The 21,557-nt window shown below is 41.6% G+C and overlaps 1 protein-coding gene across 3 annotated transcripts in view; it reads left to right on the top strand.

Annotated features, from left to right (window-relative positions):
* The window catches only part of ROBO1 (roundabout guidance receptor 1), a 1,692,467-nt gene extending 1,682,803 nt beyond the window's left edge, over positions 1-9,664 (top strand). For all 3 annotated transcript variants that reach the window (XM_075335086.1, XM_075335085.1, XM_075335087.1), the window contains 3 exons: positions 4,813-5,109; positions 5,392-5,588; positions 7,549-9,664. In XM_075335086.1, the coding sequence (XP_075191201.1) occupies positions 4,813-5,109; positions 5,392-5,588; positions 7,549-7,563 (509 nt within the window). In that variant the 3' untranslated portion in view covers positions 7,564-9,664. The remainder of the gene's footprint in view (positions 1-4,812; positions 5,110-5,391; positions 5,589-7,548) is intronic.
* Positions 9,665-21,557: the final 11,893 nt, after the last annotated feature.

Genomic DNA, 21,557 nt, shown 5'->3' with positions numbered 1-21,557 from the left:
ATATTTAGATTTGTGTTCTGTATATACACATTTGTGTACAGTGTAGAGCTGAATATTGCAGCATACTTTACATGGTATTGTGCAATAGTTTTGGGTAGTTTTGGAAAGAATTGTTAGAAAACGGTTGAAGTGTTAATAGTTTATTTTTACAAATTAATAAAATGCAAAGTGAGTGCACAAAAGAAAAGTCTTGGAGAACTAACCCCAGATCTTCTGTGGATGTAGGCTTGTGCAAATCCTTCTGGGTTTTCAAGCCCATATGGACTGACTCGATTTTTAGATCAGGGCTCTGTGGTGGCCATATCATCATTTTCTCGATTCCTTTTCCTGCTTTAAGCCTAATAAAGTTCTCAATGAGATTGGCTGAATGTTTGAGATTGTTGCCCTGATGACAGCTTCTTTGATGGCATTGCATGATGGGTCCAAGGCAGTACGGTGGCCCAGAGGTTAGCACCATCAAGGGCAACATCTGTAAGGAGTTTGTGTGTTCTCCCTTTGTTTGTTTTGAGAGGCAAAGGGCAGTAGTCATGGGTGAGGGATTGACTCTGGATGGCTTGGAACACTACATGCAAGGACTGGTCCTTTTTGGGTATGTGGGCTTGCATTATATGGGCTGGGAACCTATGTAGGCCACATACTGCCACTGGTGTCGACTGGCCAGGACCAGATGACCAACCAGGAGACCAACAGTTCACTTTAAACAACAACTTCTTACTGTACGGTTCATTCTCTGTCACATCTTTACACTCCAGATAGTGGACACATATCTTCCAGAACTTTACATTTTCACTTTGCATTATCTGACACAGTTGAAATTCCCAATGGGTTGCTTCAGATCTAACTGGTCCTCTAAGTCACAGCGCAACCCGGTCCAGCATTACAGCACATACCGTGATGATCACCTTTCTTTCCTGCAGTCTCACGTCCAGTCTCCTTAGGGGTCCCATCATGACGGGAGGAAGGTATGGAATTCATGGCAAGCATGGTTGTCTGAGCTAGAATTTTTTTGTAGGCATGGATGTGTTTAAAACAATAGCCTACTCACTTTCCAGCATCTCCACGAATACAGTGCAGGCCACTTCGAAGGTGTGAACTGTCTCCAAAAGTGATGCCAACACTGTTTGGAATTCAGAGCACTGCAGCAGGCTGTGATTGGCCACACTGGTCAGGAGACTATGTAAGCATGTCATCAGAGAAACATCCATGCTTGAATTTTTTTTTTTTTTAATAAATCAGACAACTCCTTATAATCGAAGTATACAAAGACCGCAGCCATAATATGGACCCTATATAGAGATGAGCGTTTCAGTCCATGGAGGATCACGTTTGAATCAAATTTCCTGAAATTCACAGTTGAATTTGAACATTTTGAGGGATCATCTCTCTGAAGTGTAAACTCATATGGTCAGCAAGGTCCTTTCTTTCTTACTTCTCCCCTTGTGTATTTTCCAAGCAATTACAAGCATTCCAGTATAGAAATTTGCACAAATTTATACGCCATAAATCAAGTTTTTCCAGTAACGTTGGCCTATTTGAATTTGAAAAGATCCACTAATGTCTAACCCTAAACCATAGGAGCACCAGGCCTGTCTATAACAGATCTAATATTAACCCTTTGTTTAGCATATTTTCCTCGGTGGTGTAAATTAGAAATTGGAGATGTAGTTACATACGAGCTCTGGTAACGGAGGACACCCAAAGGCCCCGTTTGGCACATTAAAAGAACACAACGTTGTAGATGGCTCATACAGAAGTAGCTTGGGGGCTCTATTACAGGTTTTGCATTTTGGAGCAAATATCCTGGTTTTGACCACCTTCTGAATTATGGCCCTCGTCAGCGCTCTCTGTTTCTATCGGTATAAACCAACTCAGATGCACTTAGAAAAATAATAAAAAATAGTATATTTATAACAAACCATTCAAAAATAAAGAGAAAAAAGACACTGCAAGAGGTCATTATGATGCATGCAGCGTTAGAGCCGTACATTTTATAAATGTGAACAGCATAAATTGGGTCTTATTCAGCATATTGCCAAAATAGACTCCTGCTCCCTCTTAATGTCAGCGTTTCAATTAGCCGCCCAGTAATGTAGGTATAAATAGCAAATTTATGTCAAATTAGAAGCTGCTGTCGGGAGCTTATTTAGCTTTTATTCACACTAATGATCATATGAATATTATAGGCTCTATGATTGCAGTCCAGTGAAAATCCGCTATGCTTCTTATTTTTGGTGCTCTTAATAATTTGTGCTTTATTTCTGTAATATCTTAGATACTATTGGTTCACAAATATTAGAAAATTGCTACTCAAATTGTCTCATCACATTCCTGTGATATTCAGGCAGTGAGTGGTGCATTCAACAGGAGCGTGCACATCAATGGCAAGAAAAATATTTTTGGGCTAAACAAGTGTTTGACTGAAAGCAATCTAAAGTGTATTACTGGCCTGTCTGCCTTCTTATTGTGATCAGAGATGAGCAGGAGCATGAATTTTTGACTTCTGCAATTGAGCTGGAGTCAGTGGCTTTAATGGAAACCTGAATTCATGCTGCCCAAACCGCGGGCAACATGGATCAGAGCCTGGCTGCACAATGCAGCCCAGTATACTTTTCTCTTTAACTCTCTGGTGTTTCATAAGAATAATACTGGAAGGATACAGATGAGGATCATCGTCAGAAACTAGACTAGTTTGGCATGACTATTGGACAGTTGTCGCGGGCGGAGGAGGGGACGCTGCGCTCTCCCACTGCTCGGGTCCGGCCGCTGCTGCTGCGGCTGCTGCTGCTCGGTGGTGGCTCGAGCGGTGGGCCGGATCCCGGGGACTCGAGCGGCGCTCCTCGCCCGTGAGTGAAAAGGGTGGGGATTGGATTGTGGGGATTTGGTTGTTGTCCGTGATGCCACCCACGGTTGTGGTGAGATTGGTGACACCACCGCTGCTCTGGACCAGGATCCCGGGGGCAATGACAGGGAGCAGCCTGGATGTTAGTTCTCCCCTCCATGGGTAGGGGGTTGGTTGTCCCGGGGCCCGGTGATGGGGTAGGGATGGATGGCAGGCGGGTTACGGGGCTTGGCGAGGTGCAGGGTCGCGGGGGCAGCGCTGTGCCGCATGGCATGGTGGTACTCCCTAAGCCAGTGATGAGGACACAGTTCTCGGTAAAACACACGACTGGATGGACGGGTCCCACAGACGGCTGCGGTGTTTCTCCTCCCGGCAGGTTGATGGTGACTGCCTTTCCCTGCACCTGTGCAGCGTGTACGGTTCCAATGGGTTCCCACCGGTAACCCGCTCCCCAGCTTGCATGAGTGCTGAAGGAGCCCCTTTTGCCTGCAGGCTCTGGCCCTGGGAACTTTAGCCTTGGCGGTGACTGTGTTTCCCTCTCTCGGTTGGACTGTTGCCTTCTGACAGGACTTGGCTGCTGGGAAACCCAGGAGGTTCCTTTCGCTAACGGATTTGGCAAAGTCACGGCGACTCCTAGCCTTGCCGGGGTCCGTAAGCCCCTGCCGGATGGTGCTGGCTTCTCTTTGCGTACCAGTCCGGTACTGCCGGGCCACCGCCCATCCACGGTCCTTACGGTTAGCTCCAATAGGCCACTCCTGCAGACGGTCACCACCGTTCGCCAACCTTGCTGATCTGTCCGGGCCACACACCCGGACCAACTTCAGGCTGCTTAACTGCCACTTTCCTCCTTCCACTTTCACCTCCAAAACTAAACTGCCTCTTTTCCCGCCTCCAGGACTGTGAACTCCTCGGTGGGCGGGGCCAACCGCCTGGCCCACCCCCCTGGTGTGAACATCAGCCCCTGGAGGAAGGCAACAAGGGTTTGTGTCTGACTTCGGTGTGCCTGTCCGGGAGTGTGGGGTGTGTAGGTGTTGTGCTTGTGATGTCCTGGCTTGCCCAGGGCGCCACACAATATTTCCCAGCACTGCCAGAGGTGATTGACTAATCTCTCCAATAGCAAGAGACCTGTCACCTTCAGCAGCGCTGGGAAAGGCCGGTTGAGTTTGCAGCAACCAAAAAGAAGCAACTAGTCCCAAGTAGAGATGAATCTAAAAGTAAAGTTAGGTGTTCTTACAAAACACGGACTTTAGTAACAAATCTGAGTTGGAGTTCGGAGTTCAGGTACTTTATGTATGCTGACCACTCGAGCGAGTATCCAACTTCTAGTTGTGACCAGAGGTGAGCGGACCCGTAAAAGTTCGGGTTCAGCTGGACTTAAAATAAAGTTCAATTCTGGACCCGGACTTTACCTGAACCCCATTGGAGGTCACTGATTGACAGTTCCACTCTCCGCCCACATACAGCCAGCCATAATCAGATCACTTCCATTTGGGGGGAGGGTTGGGTTTTTTCATTTTGTTTTTGCACACACTACATCCGATCATGCTGTTGTTACCCCCAGTGTGAGCCGTTCAAACATTGCAAGCGGCTCGCACTGGGCTGAGCACTGACTGTACCCGAACACAGCAATGCTCAATTGAGTGGTTTACATACCGAAAGCATCCAGACTCCAAACTCAAACTCTGATTTTTTTGTAAAGTCTGTATGCGGTACTAACACCAAACTTTACTCTTCAGGTTCGCTCATCTCTAGTTGTAACCAGTTGCTTCTTTTTGGTGATAGTTCCTGGCTGAATGTTTAAACATCATTTCACTGAATCCCCCGAACATTAAATAGAAAAATATACCTAGCTGAATTGTGCAGTTAGGTTCAAATTCTTGCTGCATTTTTCAGGTGACAGGTTCCCTACCTATAAATCAGTAAAAATAATGTAATAAGTCTCCTGAATAAGTATTCCAATTATTTCTCTGCAGACTTACCACCTCCTCCATTACCACCTCCCGCAATCAAATCCCCAACTGGACCATCCAAAGCACAACTAGACATGCGTTCTGGCATGCCACAGAAATATACAACTGCCGATCAAAGATTAGATAGATTAGCAGAGAGAAAAGGGGTCAACTACAGAGGAAGAGATGGAACTGACAGCAGACAACATGCAGAAGTCAGGACAAATTCAGGAGAGAGAAGAGAACCTGTGGATCAATTAGACGGGAAGATGAAAAGAGTGAAACAAGTAAAGAGAGATGGGACACCTGGAAAATCTCAAGGTATCGGTATCGTATCAGTAGTATTTTTAATTTATCCGTTAACTTTTTGTAGTTATGTACTTCTAATAGGACATGCTAGTAGGGCATGGTGTGGGAGAGGGGTGGGGAAGATTATTAAAAAAAAATTGTTCAAAGCAACCAATAAGGTTGAACTGCTCATTTTTATCTTTCCTTAGAAAAATTACATTTGCAATCTATTTGTGAGAGGAGTTGTATACTCCTTATTTGGACAATGTTCTCAACTTTAACATGTCATCTGAATATTTTAATGTTTTTGTACAGAAGATATCTTACCGTATTGTAAGCCAACATTCCCTATATCAAATACCCCTCGAGATCCCAGCTCCTCCAGTTCGATGTCTTCAAGAGGATCTGGTGGAAGACGGAGAACAGATCAAGCAGCAGGTCGTAGGAATAATGCAGCAGAGATGCAGTTGCTAGGGACATATGAAAGAGCCTTTGATGAAGATGAAATTGAGGTAAGTTCAAAACTGTAATTAGCAGAATGAAATCTCATTTTCAGCTGTTTCCTTGTCAAAATAACTATTCCTCTGAAGTGATGTTCTTAGTTACTCCACAAACACCTACACATTGGAATTCCGAAAATAGTTCTCCTTGTTTCTGAACCACTAGAAAAATAATGCAAAATTTGTTCCAAGAAAACATCAATTAGTTGACTTCATCATACAGAATTTGGAGCTGAAACTTCTTGATGATGATGATGATGATGTATATCACGCTTGTCATCATTTAAGTACATAGAAGCTAAAAAGGTTGCTTAGTTCCATAGTTTGGTTTTCTTTTTTTTAACAAAATGCTTAGAATGGTATAAAATTGCAAACTTAGTAGACAGTAGATCAGTCAAAAATTCTCCTGGGAAATTCGAATCACAGAGAAGTTATTCTCCAAAAATGTAATGTCCCTTGATCTCTCACCCCTCACCTTCCTTTGTCCGGTTCTCATCATGTCTTCTGATTGCATCCGCGAGCACATGAGGAATTCCAGCTCTGATGAGGCTCGAGAGGGTTCTGCATAACTGAGCGAAAGGTGATGATGCATATCCATTTCAGCACTTGATTTCAATTCGCACAGCGCCAATAAGAAAGTGCAATGGGGACCGATTGGGGGGTGGTGAGGAACAGAAGAGCCTGAAAGATGAGCAGTAAGATTAGTATAAGGGTTTTTTATCCTTTGTTGGCCTATTACGGTTCAGAAAAAAACTGCTAGAGGCCTCCATTTTGTTACTTAGGGGCAAGTGCTGGGCATTCTGAACCATGCGCACTGACCCTAAGTCCAGCGTTCTGAGGCTTGTAAAGGACACAGGTATACGCGTCACTGCCGATAATGATGCTGGGAAATGGGCATTGAATAGCATGTTAACACGCCACTGTAGGCATGCTAACTTGCTAAGAGTGCGGAATGAACGCAGGAACTAAATTTAGTTGCACACATCCGGTATTTCGCCGGATTGCCGGCACACTCCAGTACAGTGTTAATACTGTACAATGGCATCGCGACAAGCTCCGGTCACATGCTCCGGTCACATGACAGCATGTGACTGGAGGTTGCCGCGATGCCATTGTACTGTATTACACTGTACTGGAGTGCGCCGGATCCAGGCGTTACACCATTGCGACTAGTGCCTGTGCTCATTAGCATATCATAAAGGATCTATAGAAATACTTTTTCTAAAGATCTCTTTATCTATGCTACTAGATGCTGGGACGATTAGGCAGGGATTAGTAATATACACCCAGAACTGCTTGTGGTTCTGGGTGCATATTGCACCTGACAGGTTCCCTTTAAATATATGGGTCCAAAGTAGCAGATTTATAAAACTATTTTAGTATGGAGTAATTCTATTAGGAAATTTTGCACTATTCATGACCGCAAGTAAATTCCTTTGCATCTATTATATTTTCACATGACACTGTGATTGTCAGTAGATGACCATCAACTCATTTTTTGTATTAAGTAGAGAAGAAAACTGGTCCGAAGTGGCCTCCCTTCTCGTCTTTTATGAGTGTGTATGGTTTAGCTTACATAATAGATTATCTGTGATTAAGACCGTTACAGAGATTTCAGATCACATCTTCCGTTGCCGCCACAGTGAACACAACACGAAGAACAGCTCAAGTCTTTTTGAAATAACGTCTTTAGACTTGTGCAATTTAATTTCCTGCTCTTAAATGTTTCTCCCACTGTTCTTAATTGTAGGCATAATAGAAACCGCAGCTTAACTTAATAAATCATACCATGCAAACAGAGATCTTATCATTTTCGCTTCATTACAAAAATGAATTGAATATCCATGGGAATTGAAATATTATGTTTTTCTTTTTTTTTGGCAAGGGCATTAAAATGCCTCATGGGAAATTGATAGAAAACATTCATTGGAGAAAAATATATGTTCAAACTGTGTCATTTTTGTTTTTTCAGGAGACGGAAAGTTGAAGGCAAAAGATGGAGATGATGGAAATGCTATGAGATAGTAAATCCTTCAAGATGCCTCAAGACGAATGACGTTATGCCAGAGATGCTGTTCAGTGCAATCAGATTATACATGCTCTTTCATTTTATACCCATGATAACAGCTGAACACATTTTTGCTTCATTTGTTTACACTCTCTTTGTATAAGACCATCTTGACATTTACCTCTACCCCAAAAAAGCAGCACTTACCCCTGGCACCTTCTTACCGCTTGGCCAAATCGGAAAGTTATTGCATCTCGGGGGTATTGGTGCCAAGAACGCTGCTTTCCAAAAGAACAGAGAGCAGAAGGTGCCAAGACTGGAATCTAAAGCTTGTTGCCCATCAAGCCACTCACGTCTTTTGCCTATCAAGCCCGATGATGAAGTGGCGCAGAGCGTTGCTTCTGAACCACCAAAGCACCAACGTCCATCCATAATTTAAAACAACCACTCAGACAATGAAAATCCATGCACAAACGTCCACTACTTTCACGGCTGAGCATTGGGTTGCATCAAGTGAAAACACATTTAACCAAGGATGCTTTCGTTGTAGTCCTGAAATTACTGTCCAGCAGTATTGACCTTCATAAACCTAGGTATATAAAAAAAAACAATATGGAGGTGATTTCATTGTAAATATGTACTTTTTTCATACGTTCCTGTGGTACTCGTCTCCCTCATGTCCATCATTAAAAGTATCTTTGGTATTACATTCTATTGATTACGTGGAAGTCAAGCCAGCTTAAATACCTGGTGGTTTTGGGAATACATGAAAATGAAAATCTTACAGAAAAAAAAAATCATTTATTTTTCCATTCAACAACATTTGTAGGAAAAAAAAAAGAAAAAACAAAAAAGTGTAACATTTGTAATAAACACCTAGTAAGAAACTGCTAGTGCTATTTGGTTATTATTGATTGACACGGCTTTACAGAGTCAATCCAAAGTCAAGAAAAAATAAAATAAGTGCCACGTCAGGAGATTTGGTTTGATATGGTTATTTTGTAATGCACTGTTTTGTTGGTTTTAAAAGCACAATCACTAAACTTTATTTTTAAACCATTGCAACTATTAACCTTTATTTTTTTTGTCTTTTTGAAAACTGTTGAAAAATCATTATTATTATTTTTAATGCGATTTTTGATTATGCTGAATTTATTGTTAGACCGTTTTCGACGTTTGTCAGGATGAAACATATTTTGGGATTATCTTTGTCTCAAACGATAAGCTGTATCATTTTTTTTTCTATCATTACTGGCTGAGGAAAAATCTCACTTATTTCTTCTTTTCCTAAATTTCTTATTGCACATTTTCTAATGCTTATTTGTATCACATGGGGTCACTTAATTCACTGTATTTTAGCTTCTAAAATGAATATCAGTAAATGAATAGAATATTGGTAGTTACAATTTCATTTTGCTTTGAATTTCAAAAAAGGTGATGTAGAAAATAAAACAATAAATGGGTCCATGCCCAGATCGGCTACGGTCAATGCTCACAGCACTGCCCACTGTTATGGCGGCGTCACACATTACGATCCATCGTGATTGTACCCGCCCCCGTCGTTTGTGCGTCACGGGCAATTAGTTGCCTTTTTCGCACAAAGTAGTTAACCCCCTGTCACACGCACTTACCTCCCGGATGACCTCGCTGTGGGCGACGAACATCCACGTCACACAGCGGCCGGCCAATAGAAGCGCAGGGGCGGAGATGAGCGGGACGTAAACATCCCGCCTACCTCCTTCCTTCCGCATAGCCGGCAGGACGCAGGTAAGCTGTGTTCATCATTCCTGGGGTGTCACACGGAGCGATGTGTGCTGCCCCGGGAACGATGAACAACCGGCACGCAGAAGAAGAAACGACTTTTTGAAAATGAGCGACGTGTCAACGAGCAATGATAAGGTGAGTATTTTTGCTCGTTCACCGTCGCTCGAAGCTGTCACATGCTACGATATATCAAACGATGCCGGATGTGCGTCACTTATGACGTGACCCCGCCGACATATCGCTCGATATATCGTACCGTGCGATGCCGGCATTAGAGTTGAGCGAGTACCTAACTATTCGTACTCGTTATACTCATAACGAGTACTGTCTAATACTCGCATATTCATTCCAAATAGCGTGTGCAATCAAAGTCAGTGTGGAAAAGTCGCAAAGTAACGAGCATCCCAAATGCCGTACTATTCGTGCATGTAGCAAATAGTGCGGCATTTGGGTTACCCGTTACTTTGTGAGTTGCATTGCACACGCTATTCGGAACAAATACGCAAGTATTAGACAGTACTCGTTATGAGTATCACAAGTACGAATAGTTAGGTACTCGCTCAACTCTACTCACTATACATACTGTGATCGACAGCTGTAAGCACACCCCCACACTTTGATTGACAGCTCGCCCTGCATTGATGTGCTGTAGAGCCTGTCAATCAAAATGTCAGAGTGCTAGCTTGGGGGAAAGCCAGCATATTCAGTAAGGCAGCCACTTAGCATTGTAATGCTATTTATCTGCAGATTAACTCTATATTTTCCAAGTTGACCAATTCTCTGCAATTATACTTGTACTGCTCATTGCTTAAATTACCAACCACCTTTTGCAGTCTATTAGCAGAGACTGATTTCTTAGAGGAGTGCAGCACTTACAAGCTCTTTTCTTTAGAGCTTGCAATGACTGCTTTGAAGCTGTATCCGGCCAGCCTCAGTCCCCCTACACCCCTATGATGCTGCATTTTCTTTTGCTTGCAGTATCGGGGAGTGGCCAGTTTGAGAGAGCAGCACAAAGATGCCGCTTGTCTGCACTGTCAATCATTCAATAGCCCGATGCCCTTCATCAAGCAAAAAAGCAAAAGAAATTTAAGAAATTATTTAAGGGATTTCATAATATAATTAGGCACAAAGCTTTAAAAATGTTATAATATTCCTGATAAGAATATATCTTAAGTGATTATGCTGACCATTAATGATTCTTTATTGGCCAGGTTTATTGATAAAATATAGTTTTGTTACTATTATTAGAGGGAATCGGTCACCATGTTTTTGCTACCTCATCTTAGAGCAGCATAAAGCAGAGACAGAGACTCTTATTCCAACAATGTATCACTTAGTCTACTGAGTGCAGCAGTTGTGACATAATCAGAATTCTTAGGTGTAACATGTAGCAAAGCTCAGAAATGTAACCCTGCCCACATTACAGCTCTCTGTGTATATTGTCTATTAATAGTGAGCTGCTTATCAGTAGAGAGGGTGTGGCTGGTCTAGCAGTCACCTAAGCACCAGTCCTGGCAGGGATAATCTCCTGGTGATAAAACCTTTATGGTAAGTAACTAATAGAGCATAGTTTCATAAGTTACACATTGCTGAATTCAGTGATTTAACCCCTATAGCATGCTGTCCTCAGATTACATAGCAAAAACCTGCTGACAGAGTCCCTTTAAAGCTCTGTTTCACTATGTTCTGTTCCACTAGCTTCCCTGTTTTTGTCCAGGTATGAATTAATCAGTAGACTATGCTATTTTTGTTGTAAAAAAAACACCAGACCCATTAAAGGTCAGTGGACCCTGACAGAATTCAACAGGATATATTTGAAAACAGATCCATTATATATATATATATATATATATATATATAATATATATATATATATATATATATATATATATATATATATATATATATATATATATATATCATTCCTCTGTTAAACCCTTCCTTCCTTTACCGATCCAATTTCTATATTTGATTATTTTTCTTTTTTTTTTATGTATATGCAAAAATAACATGTATACATTACAGACAGTTTTGTTAAGTTCAAGAACTGAAACATCAAAGGCCTTGGCCAAATTTAAACACAATTCTGAAAATAATTTTATTTTTCATATAACTGGAATGTTATTTCTACTAGTTAAAAAAAATATTATTTTTTTAAATTTGATCTATTAATAGAAGAAAATATAAGTCTCACTCTTCTACTTTCTGTTATTCAAATGTTTCTTTTTTTTATCAAGTAGTTAAATAAGTGAAGTTGAGCTGTCAGCCCATTCTGTCCACAGTGGAATTACCAACCCATTAGGTATTTTAATATATTTAATTACCGCCTAGCTAAACATATCAAGTGACCTCATCTCCAGTGACCCTATGGTACGAATAAGTACATTTTTCTAATAATTGTTTATCGGTACAAAATATAAGCTAGATAAATTGAGTTAAAAAAAGAATTTTAACAATTTAAACAAGGTCAGATTAGATGTCTTGTTGTTAGACCCCTGATGGAAATTTTTCATCTATGCCTCTAGTTTGTATTTTGTACCTTGTCATTGGTGCTAATGCATAAATCAGTTTTTTTTTCTACATGGCGGCCTTAAGGTCTTAACAGTCCAAACATAACCTGTTTTACTTGTTTTTTTGTTCTTTAGTTGAAACGAGAAAGCAAGGCTCTGAAAGACTGACTATTGTAAGGGATCAAACCATGTGATTTAATGTTTTTGTTATTCTTCATTTAAGAAAACATCTTATTTTTAACCATTTTTTTTGCATACCGAGGATCAGATAATCCAAAACATAATTTTTTTTTGTCACATTATTTATTAAAACTGTTCTCAAGTATGTTCTATGCGTACCGTTGTTTTCTTTTATCATTTTACCATGAAATGTGTCCTGGTAATTACACAGCTGTTTTTACACAAAGGTTTTGCTTTAGTTGTTAACCTCTCAATAAATCCTGATGATGTTTTGCTTATCTTTGTGTGGGAATATCCGGTTATTGAAAAGAAATATATGTTATTCTTGGGAATATCAGTAGCAGAGTTACCAGATCATTAAGATATGGGGACTTCATTCCGCTCAAAGGCTAGGACCACTCTAACGAGGCCTATTGCCAAGGCTTCACATCAAGGAGCCAGGAGGAATGCTAATTACAAGCCTGGAGAGCGGCACAAGTACATGTTAAAATATATACCACATCTCTTTATAGAAAATTTCAACACAGTGGAGAATACGTCCCAAAAAAATAAATCTAAAAATAATCTAGAATCTCTTGTCATACGTTAGAAAAAAAAATAGGTACAGTTTTTCTACTCCTTATGCTTTGAGCCTTCTCTGTAATCAGAATGTAAAATATATCTTTTTGGTATTTGGTTGCCATGGATACCTTGATTGACAGCTATAAAGGTATATTACAAGCTTGCCAGGCAGCATTTCCCTAGCAGCTAGTTTGTCTAAGGTCCCATTCAGACTTCCATTTTTCCAGTACATGTTGTATCCGTGTTTTTCATGGATAGAACATGTGCCTATTATAGTTTATGGGGCTGTTTGTATGTCATTGATGGTTAGTGGACTGTGAGTCCCAGGGTTGATCATATAATTGGTGCAAACTTTACATGGGATCAAAAGGTAAGGTAGTCACTCAGGGGCAGGCATATCTTTTGTGCAACCTGTGCAGAGGGCCTAGAGGTAAGGGGGTCACTCAGGGGCAAACATATCATTGATGCAAACTGTGCATGAGACTGAGAGGTAAGGGCGTCACTCTCTGGCGGACATATCATTGGTGCAAACTATGCATGGGACGAAGAAGTAAGGGGTCACTCGGGGATGGACGTATCATTGGTGCAACCTGTGCAGGGGGCTGAGAGGTAAGGGGGTCACTCAGAGGCAGAGATATCATTGGTGCAAACTGCGCATGGGACCGAGAGATAAGGGGGTCAATCAGGATTGGACATATCATTGGTGCAAACTGTGCATAAAACTAATAGGTAAGGGGGGGTCACTCTGGGGCGGACATATCATTGGTTCAAACTGTGCATAAAACAAAAGGTAAGGGGGTCATTCAGGGGCAGACATATCATTGGTGCAAACCGTTTGGGAATAAGAGGTAAGAGAGTCACTCAGGGGCAGACATATCAATGGTACAAACTGTGCATGGGAACGAGAAGTAAAGGGGGTCACTCAAGGGCGGACATATCATTGGTGCAAACTGTGCATGGGAACGAGAGGTAAGGGGGTCACTCAGGGGCAGACATATCATTCGTGCAAACTGTGCATGGAGAGCTAAGGGGGCCTATTTAATCTCCATAGTAGAAGGAATTGTGTATAAAGATTAGCTATTGGACTGCAAAGGGCCCATATATTGTTCTTGCACAGGAGCTTCCTGTCTTTGTCTGCCAGTGGGATCACTTCTGCCTCCAAAGCAGCAAGGGCCTTCTGTCAAAGACTATAGAAGAATTGGACTACCGACGACCCATATACTGTTCTTGCACAGGGGCCCTTTTCTGTCTATCTCCGCAAAAAATTCATGTACATATTCAGACAAATTCAGTGGGATAAAAAGTTCCACAAGCACCAAACACTAATGCAATAAATTGTTTGATTTTTATCAGTGTTTTTGATCTGATTTTCATATCAGAAAAATAATTGATCTCTGGGGCTGAGTTCACATGTTCAGTAATCACCTGTTAGAATTGATCTAGCAGCAATCTGTTGTGCAGGCATAACTTTTTTGTCTATTTTTTTAACATTGGAGTCTATAAAAAATGGATCCGTTAATGGTTTGCTATTTAGCCCTCCATTTTTCTTTAATTTGTAATTGATCAATTTTTTCTTACTGGATCAGTTTCAAATGGAAGATAAATAATAGTGATGATCGAATACCTCAAATATTCGGCTTCGCGAATATCCGACGAATAGGTCGCCACTATGCGAATATTCGATGTGCAATGTAAGTCTAAGGGAAGCCCAAATAGTTCTGAATAGTTGTTATTCGGCTTTCCCATAAACTGACATTGTGCATCGAATATTTACGAATAGTCGAATAGCGGCGACCTATTGGGCAAATATTCGCAAAGCCAAATTTTTGAGGTATTCGATCATCCATAATAAATAACGATCCATTAAGGGATCCATTTTTCATAGACTCCAATGTTAAAAAAAACCCAATGCTGCAAAAATCAAGTTAAGGCCGCTATACACGCTGCAATATCGTTACCGATATCTCTAGCGTGCGTTCCCGCCCCCATCGGTTGTGCGTCACGGGCAAATCACTGCCTGTGGCGCACAACATCGCCCGGACCCGTCACACTACTTACCTGCCTAGCGACGTCGATGTGACCAGCGAACCGCGTCCTTTCTGAGTGGGTGGTTCGTGCGGCGTCACAGCGACGTCACTAAGCGGCCACCCAATAGAAGCGGAGGGGCGGAGATGAGCGGGACGTAACATCCCGCCACCTCCTTCCTTCCTCATTGTGGGCGGCCGCAGGTAAGGAGATGTTCCTCGTTCCTGTGGTGTCACACAGCGATGTGTGCTGCCACAAGAACGACGAACAGCATTGTACCTGCAGCAGCAACGATAATTGGGAATAGGGGGGCATGTCACCAATTAGCGATTTTGAAAGTTTTTGCGACGATTTAAAATCGCTCATAGGTGTCACACACAACGACATCGCTAACGCGGCCGGATGTGCGTCGCAAATTCCGTGACCCCAATGACATCGCTTTAGCGATGTCGTAGCGTGTAAAGCGGCCTTTATTTAAAAATGGACAATAAAGTTGTGTCTATACAACTTTTTTTTGCCAATGGATCTCCGCTGGATCCGTTGTAACGGATCATTACTGGACAAGTGAACTCAGCCTAAATGAGGCCTAGTACTGTTTCCTTGTGTGTACAGGCTTTTTCTCAGACTTTTTTTTTAAAGTTATATTAAAAATAAATAAAAGAAGGAACCTTCTATATGTTTTGTTTTGTAAAAAGCCCCAATAAAAACACAGACAAAAAAAAGAAAAGAAATGCATTTTGCGCCAAACTCATGAAATGTCACACACTATATGTCTATTTTATATTCAGATATGGGGAATTGTAACTTTGCACATAACCAGCACCATTTCGGTAAGACGATTCACTTAGTGGTTTATTGGTGCGGCACAAACTGACAAATTGTTATTTGTGCATTAAAATGATGAGGAATTAAATGCAGCTCAAAAACCTGCAGAACGCTGTGTATGCAGGAAAAGCAGCCAAAAAAGTAAATAATAACTATTCTTTATCATCTTTTGCCATAACTAAAAATCAAAGATAAGTGATTAGTTCGGTTTAAAGCAGTTAAAGGACATGGACATTTTGGTGCCCATTTTTTTCTGAATTTCGGGCTAAAGATCATTTTAGCAATTGGATTTCAATGATCATTTTGCACTGTTTTGGCTCTTTTTTCCTTGTACATTGCTGTCTTCAGAATGAGGGAACTAAAGGCCCCGTCACACACAGAGATAAATCTTTGGCAGATCTGTGGTTGCAGTGAAATCATGGACTTATTGTTCCATTTGTACACAGCCACAAACCTGGCACTGATTGTCCACAATTTCACTACAACCACAGATCTGCCACAGATTTATCTCTGTGTGTGACAGGGCCTTAAGAATCCATCAGTGAGCTTGTTCTAGCATAAGATTGTTTATATAGTTTGTAGTAACATTTTTCTGAGCTCCCATCAGCGGATTTATAGTCAGATCAACTTTGCTGTGGTCTGTAGTTGTAAATCAGTAAAGAGGAGCTCAGAAAAAAAGACTTAAAGAAGTTTCAAACTTTCCTTGTTGAAACCAGCTCACTTACAGAGTCTAAAGCCAGCTTTACACGTTGCAATTTCGCATACGATATCGTATGCGATTTGCAACGCCCCCATCGTATGTGTGGCACGTTCAATTTGCTGAACGTGCCGCACAAACGATTAACCCCGTCACAAGTACTTACCCGTCCATACGACCTCAATGTGGGCGGCGAACGTCCACTTCCTGGAGTGGGAGGGACGTTCGGCGTCACATCGACGTCACGCGGCAGCCAGCCAATAGAAGCGGAGGGGCGGAGATGAGCGGGACGTAAACATCCTGCCCACCTCTTTCCTTCCGCATAGCCGGCTGGAGCTGCGGGACGCAGGTAAGATCTGTTCAATGTTCCCGAGGTGTCACACACTGCGATGTGTGCTGCCTCGGAAACATTGAACAACCTCACGTTCAATTCATGAGGAATGAACGACGTGCGTGCAATGAACGGATTTTCGTTCAATCGCAATCGCACGTACCTGTCACACACTGCAATGTACCTTACGATGCCGGATGTGCGTCACTTACAACGTGACCCCGCCGACACATCGTAAGATATATTGCAGCGTGTAAAGCTGGCTTTAGTTTAAGGGGTTATACAGGACTTAAGCCACTTTCACATGTCCGTGGAAAACACACACGTTTTTCACGAATGTGTTGAAGGTGAATATGGCCTTCCGTGTGCCGTGATTTTGGCACACATATGTTCTCCATCTGCTATCCATGATAGTACATGGAGAGCAGAAACTTTTTACTCACCTGTCTCCGGCGCTGCTTTCCATGGTGGTGATGTTTCCGGTGCTGCTGATTCCAGATGCATGGTGCAGTGAATATTCATGAGCATAATGATCGGGCCCAGAAGCAAGTGACAACAGTGCCGAAGACAGCAGCGCTGGAGACAGGTGAGTATAGAAAATCATTTTATTTTAAAGGCACGTTTTCTTCAGTATGTGTCACACAGATCACATCAGTGTGTAGTTTATGTGACTTCAGTTGTGCTTCTAAAAACACTGATGTGTGTGCAGACCCATTGATTTTAATGGGTCTGCATATGTCCGTGTCTCCGATACGCATGAAAATGGATGTCATACGAACCAGAATCACTGACGTGTGAAGTGGACCTTAGGTAGTGTGGAACTATCTGTTAATCAGCATGACGTCAGAGCAGATGCACCATCATAAGAGCAAGTGGAAGAGAAGCTGCTGCTCTGTCAATATGACCTTAATGGAAGCTGCAGAATCACCAGCTATAGCCGTCCGTGACTGATCTAGTTTGGCAGAGATTGAGCAGAACAGACCCTGTCAGTTCTTAGCCCCCATAAGAAAAGACTACAAAGTCCCAAATAACCCCTGAAATCATTCTCCTCATTGCAATACATGGTGCAACATACATGGTATAAAACCAACATGCAAAATTTATGATAGCACCCAACTGCAAAAATACATTTCACCCCAAAGTAAATGCATTTAAATAAAAGTATTGTCCATATTCTATAAGTAATAATTATGTCCCTGCTTATACCAACATAGAAGGTAAAAAAGACATTGTATATTACAAGAATGCCAGTTTTGTCATGGGACTACAACCCCTGGCAAAAATTATGTACTCACCTGGCTCTGAGGATGTTCATTCAGTTGTTTACTTTTGTTTAAAAAAAAGCAAATCACAGACATGGCACAAAACTACAGTCATTTCAAATGGCAACTTTCTGGCTTTAAGAAACACTAAAATATTCATGAAAACATAATGTGCTAGCCAGTAACGGATACTTTTCAAGACCAAACAGGAGGAAAAAATTCTGGAATCACTAAATTATGAGCTAAAAATTATGGAATCATGAAAATCAAACAAAGAAAATAACACTGCAATACATCACTACCCTGTGTGCAGAATTATTAGGCAAGTTCTATTTTAGAGGATTTTTTTCATTATTGATCAACAACTATGTTCTCAATCAACCCAAAAGACTCATAAATATCAAAGCTTAATATTTCTGGAAGTTGAGTGGGGTGTTTTAGATTTGACTATCTTAGGAGGATATCTGTTTTTGCAGGTAACTATTACTGTGAAGAATTATTAGGCAACTTAATAAAAAACAAATATATTTCCATCTCACTTGTTTATTTTCAGCAGGTAAACCAATATAACTGCACAAAATTTAGAAATAAACATTTCTAACATGCAAAAACAAAACCCCAAAAAATTAGTGACCAATATAGCCACCTTTCTTTATGATGACACTCAACAGCCTACCATCCATAGACTCTGTCACTTGCTTGAGCTGTTTACGATCAACATTACATGCAGCAGCCACAACAGCCTCCCAGACACTGTTCGGAGAGGTGTACTGTTTTCCCTCCCTGTAGATCTCACATTTTATGTGGGACCACAGGTTCTCTATGGGGTTCAGATCAGGTGAACAAGGGGGCCATGTCATTATTTTTTCATCTTTTAGACCTTTACTGACCAGCCACGCTGTGGAGTAGTTGGATGTATGTGATGGAGCATTGTCCTGCATGAAAATCATGTTTTTCTTGAACGATACCGACTTCTTCCTGTACCACTGCTGGAAGAAGTTGTCTTCCGGAAACTGGCAGTAGGTCTGCGAGTTGAGCTTCACTCCATCCTCAATCCGAAAAGGTTCCACAAGTTCATCTTTGATGATACCAGCCCATAACCAGTACCCCACCTCCACCTTGCTGGCGTCTGAGTCGCAGTGGAGCTCTCTGCCCTTTACTCATCCAGCCTCTGACCCATCCATCTGGCCCATCAAGAGTCATTCTCATTTCATCGGTCCATAAAACCTTTGAAAAATCAGTCTTAAGATATTTCTTGGCCCAGTCTTCACGTTTTTATGTTTTTTGTTCAAAGGTGGTCATTTTTAAGCCTTCCTTACCTTGGGGATGTTCCTGAGTATGGCACACCTTGTGCTTTTTGATACTACAGTAACGTTGCAGCTCTGAAATATGGCCAAACTGGTGGCAAATGGCATATTGGCATCTTCATGCTTGATTTTCCTCAATTTATGGGCAGTTATTTTGCGCATTTTTTGCCCAACACGCTTCTTGCGACCTTGTTGGCTACTTGCCATGAAACGCTTGATTGTTCGGTGATCACAATTCAAAAGTTTGGCAATTTCAAGACTGCTGCATCCCTCAGCAAGACATCTCACAATTTTGGACTTTTCAGAGCCCGTCAAATCTCTCTTCTGACCCCTTTTGCCAAAGGAAAGGAAGTTGCCTAATAAATAAGAACACTTTATATAGGGTGTTGATTTCATTACACCACATGCCTTCTCATTACAGAGATGCACATTGTGGAGACACGGGGGTCAGTGGGTGCTCTCGACGGCTGATCCGGCCGCCTTTAGAAAGACAGCATGGCCCAGGGCTCATCCCAACTGAACGCCCGACCTCCTTAACCGTGGGCGGAACACTACTCAGACAACACAGGGTGAGGGAATCACAATATTAAGACTTTATTGGATCCCCAAACAATTAACGGCACATAACACATAACCAGCAAAACACACAAATGTAACAGGCAACATTTTGTCACCCTTCCGCTGGCTCACCAGGGATTTAGAATGTCCTTGCCTCAGAGCTTCCAGGGCTACTTACTCCATCCAGCTGCACCCCGCTTTCGGCGGGCACCCACAGAGAATGGAATAACGCCAGAATTAGGAAGCTGGCTGAGGTCTGCAAAGTCTGTAGTATAGTGACTGTATTGTCCCAAGCTGGATTCCTTTCTTAGGTAGTCCTTGATAGCTCAGCCGAATCCTTGCATTCGATGCTGAGGTCCATGTAGTGTTATAATCCAGGTTCAGCTTGCCAATTGGATCCGCAGATCCAAGATTGTTAGCATGTTGCAAGAGTCTCCCTGGGCAATGTACAGTCCTCCTTCTTATACCCCTGAACTCTCCATTCAGACCATTGGGGTCTTCACGATTGGTGGAAAAGACTTGGCTTTTATTGGCTGGATTTTAAGCCATATTCAAATATCCAGAGACAAGGGTGAGACAGGTAAGTTACATCACATTTAGCAATTCACTTAGTAATACAATGGGAAGTTTGCATAATTGATTTATCTGTGTGTCTGGCCTTCATTAACCAAGGCAATTACATGTGTCAACAAGAGTCTTGTAAAAGCAATGAGGGCTTATCCCCCATCTATAAACAAACTATCTTCATGTCTGGCTGAATTTTAAGAAATGTAACCCCTGCTAAGCACTGACAAAGTCCATGTCATCACACACATCACCTGATTTACTTAATTGGTAGTTGGCTCTCAAGCCTATACAGCTTGGAGTAGGACAATATGTATAAATACTATAATTGACAAATAATTCTGTGCACAGTGTAGTATTTTGTTGAACCACCTCTGGCTTTTATAACAGCTTGGAGTCTCTGAGGCATGCACTCAATGAGTGACAAACAGTACTCTTCATTAATCTGGCTCCAACTTTCTCTGATTGCTGTTGCCAGATCAGCTTTGCAGGTTGGAGCCTTGTCATGGACCATTTTCTTCAACTTCCACCAAAGATTTTCAATTGGATTGTGATCCGGACTATTTGCAGGCCATGACATTGACCTTATGTGTCTTCTTTCAAGGAATGTTTTCACAGTTTTTGCTCTATGGCAGGATGTATTATCATCTTGATAAATGATTTCACCATCCCTAAACCTCCTTTCAATTAATGGGATATGAAAAGTGTCCAAAATTTCAATGTAAACTTGGACATTTATTGAAGATATAATGACAGCCATCTCCCAGTGCCTTTACCTGACATGCAACCCCATATCATCAATGACGGTGAAAATGTACATGTTCTCTTCAGGCAGTCATCTTTATAAATCTCACTGCAACGACGCCAAACAAAAGTTCCTTTCGTCGATTTCTTACAGTTTGGTAACAGACATTGACTCCAGTTTCCTCCCATTTGTTCCTCATTTATTTTGTTGTTCATTTCCTGTTTTGGAGACATATAGCTTTAAGTTTCCTGTCTTGACGCTTTGATGTCTTCCTTGGTCTACCAGTATGTTTGCCTTTAACAACCTTCCCATGTTGTTTGTATTTGGTCCAGATTTTAGACACAGCTGACTGTAAACAACCAACATCTTTTGCAACATTGCGTGATGATTTACCCTCTTTAAAAAGTTTGATAATCCTCTCCTTTGTTTCAATTGACATCTCTCGTGTTGGAGCCATGATTCATGTCAGTCCACTTGATGAAACACCTCTCCAAGGTGTGATCACTTCTTTTAAGATGCAGACTAACTAGCAGATCTTATTTGATGCAGGTGTTAGTTTTGGGAATGAAAATTTACAGGGTGATTCCATTATTTTTACGTCACAAATGAGTGATTCCATAATTTTCCTCCTGTTTGGTCTTGAA

This window comes from Anomaloglossus baeobatrachus, chromosome 2 (genome assembly GCF_048569485.1).
Source record: "Anomaloglossus baeobatrachus isolate aAnoBae1 chromosome 2, aAnoBae1.hap1, whole genome shotgun sequence".
NCBI classification, from domain to species: Eukaryota; Metazoa; Chordata; class Amphibia; order Anura; family Aromobatidae; genus Anomaloglossus; species Anomaloglossus baeobatrachus.
This window is presented reverse-complemented; position numbering and strand designations above follow the sequence as displayed.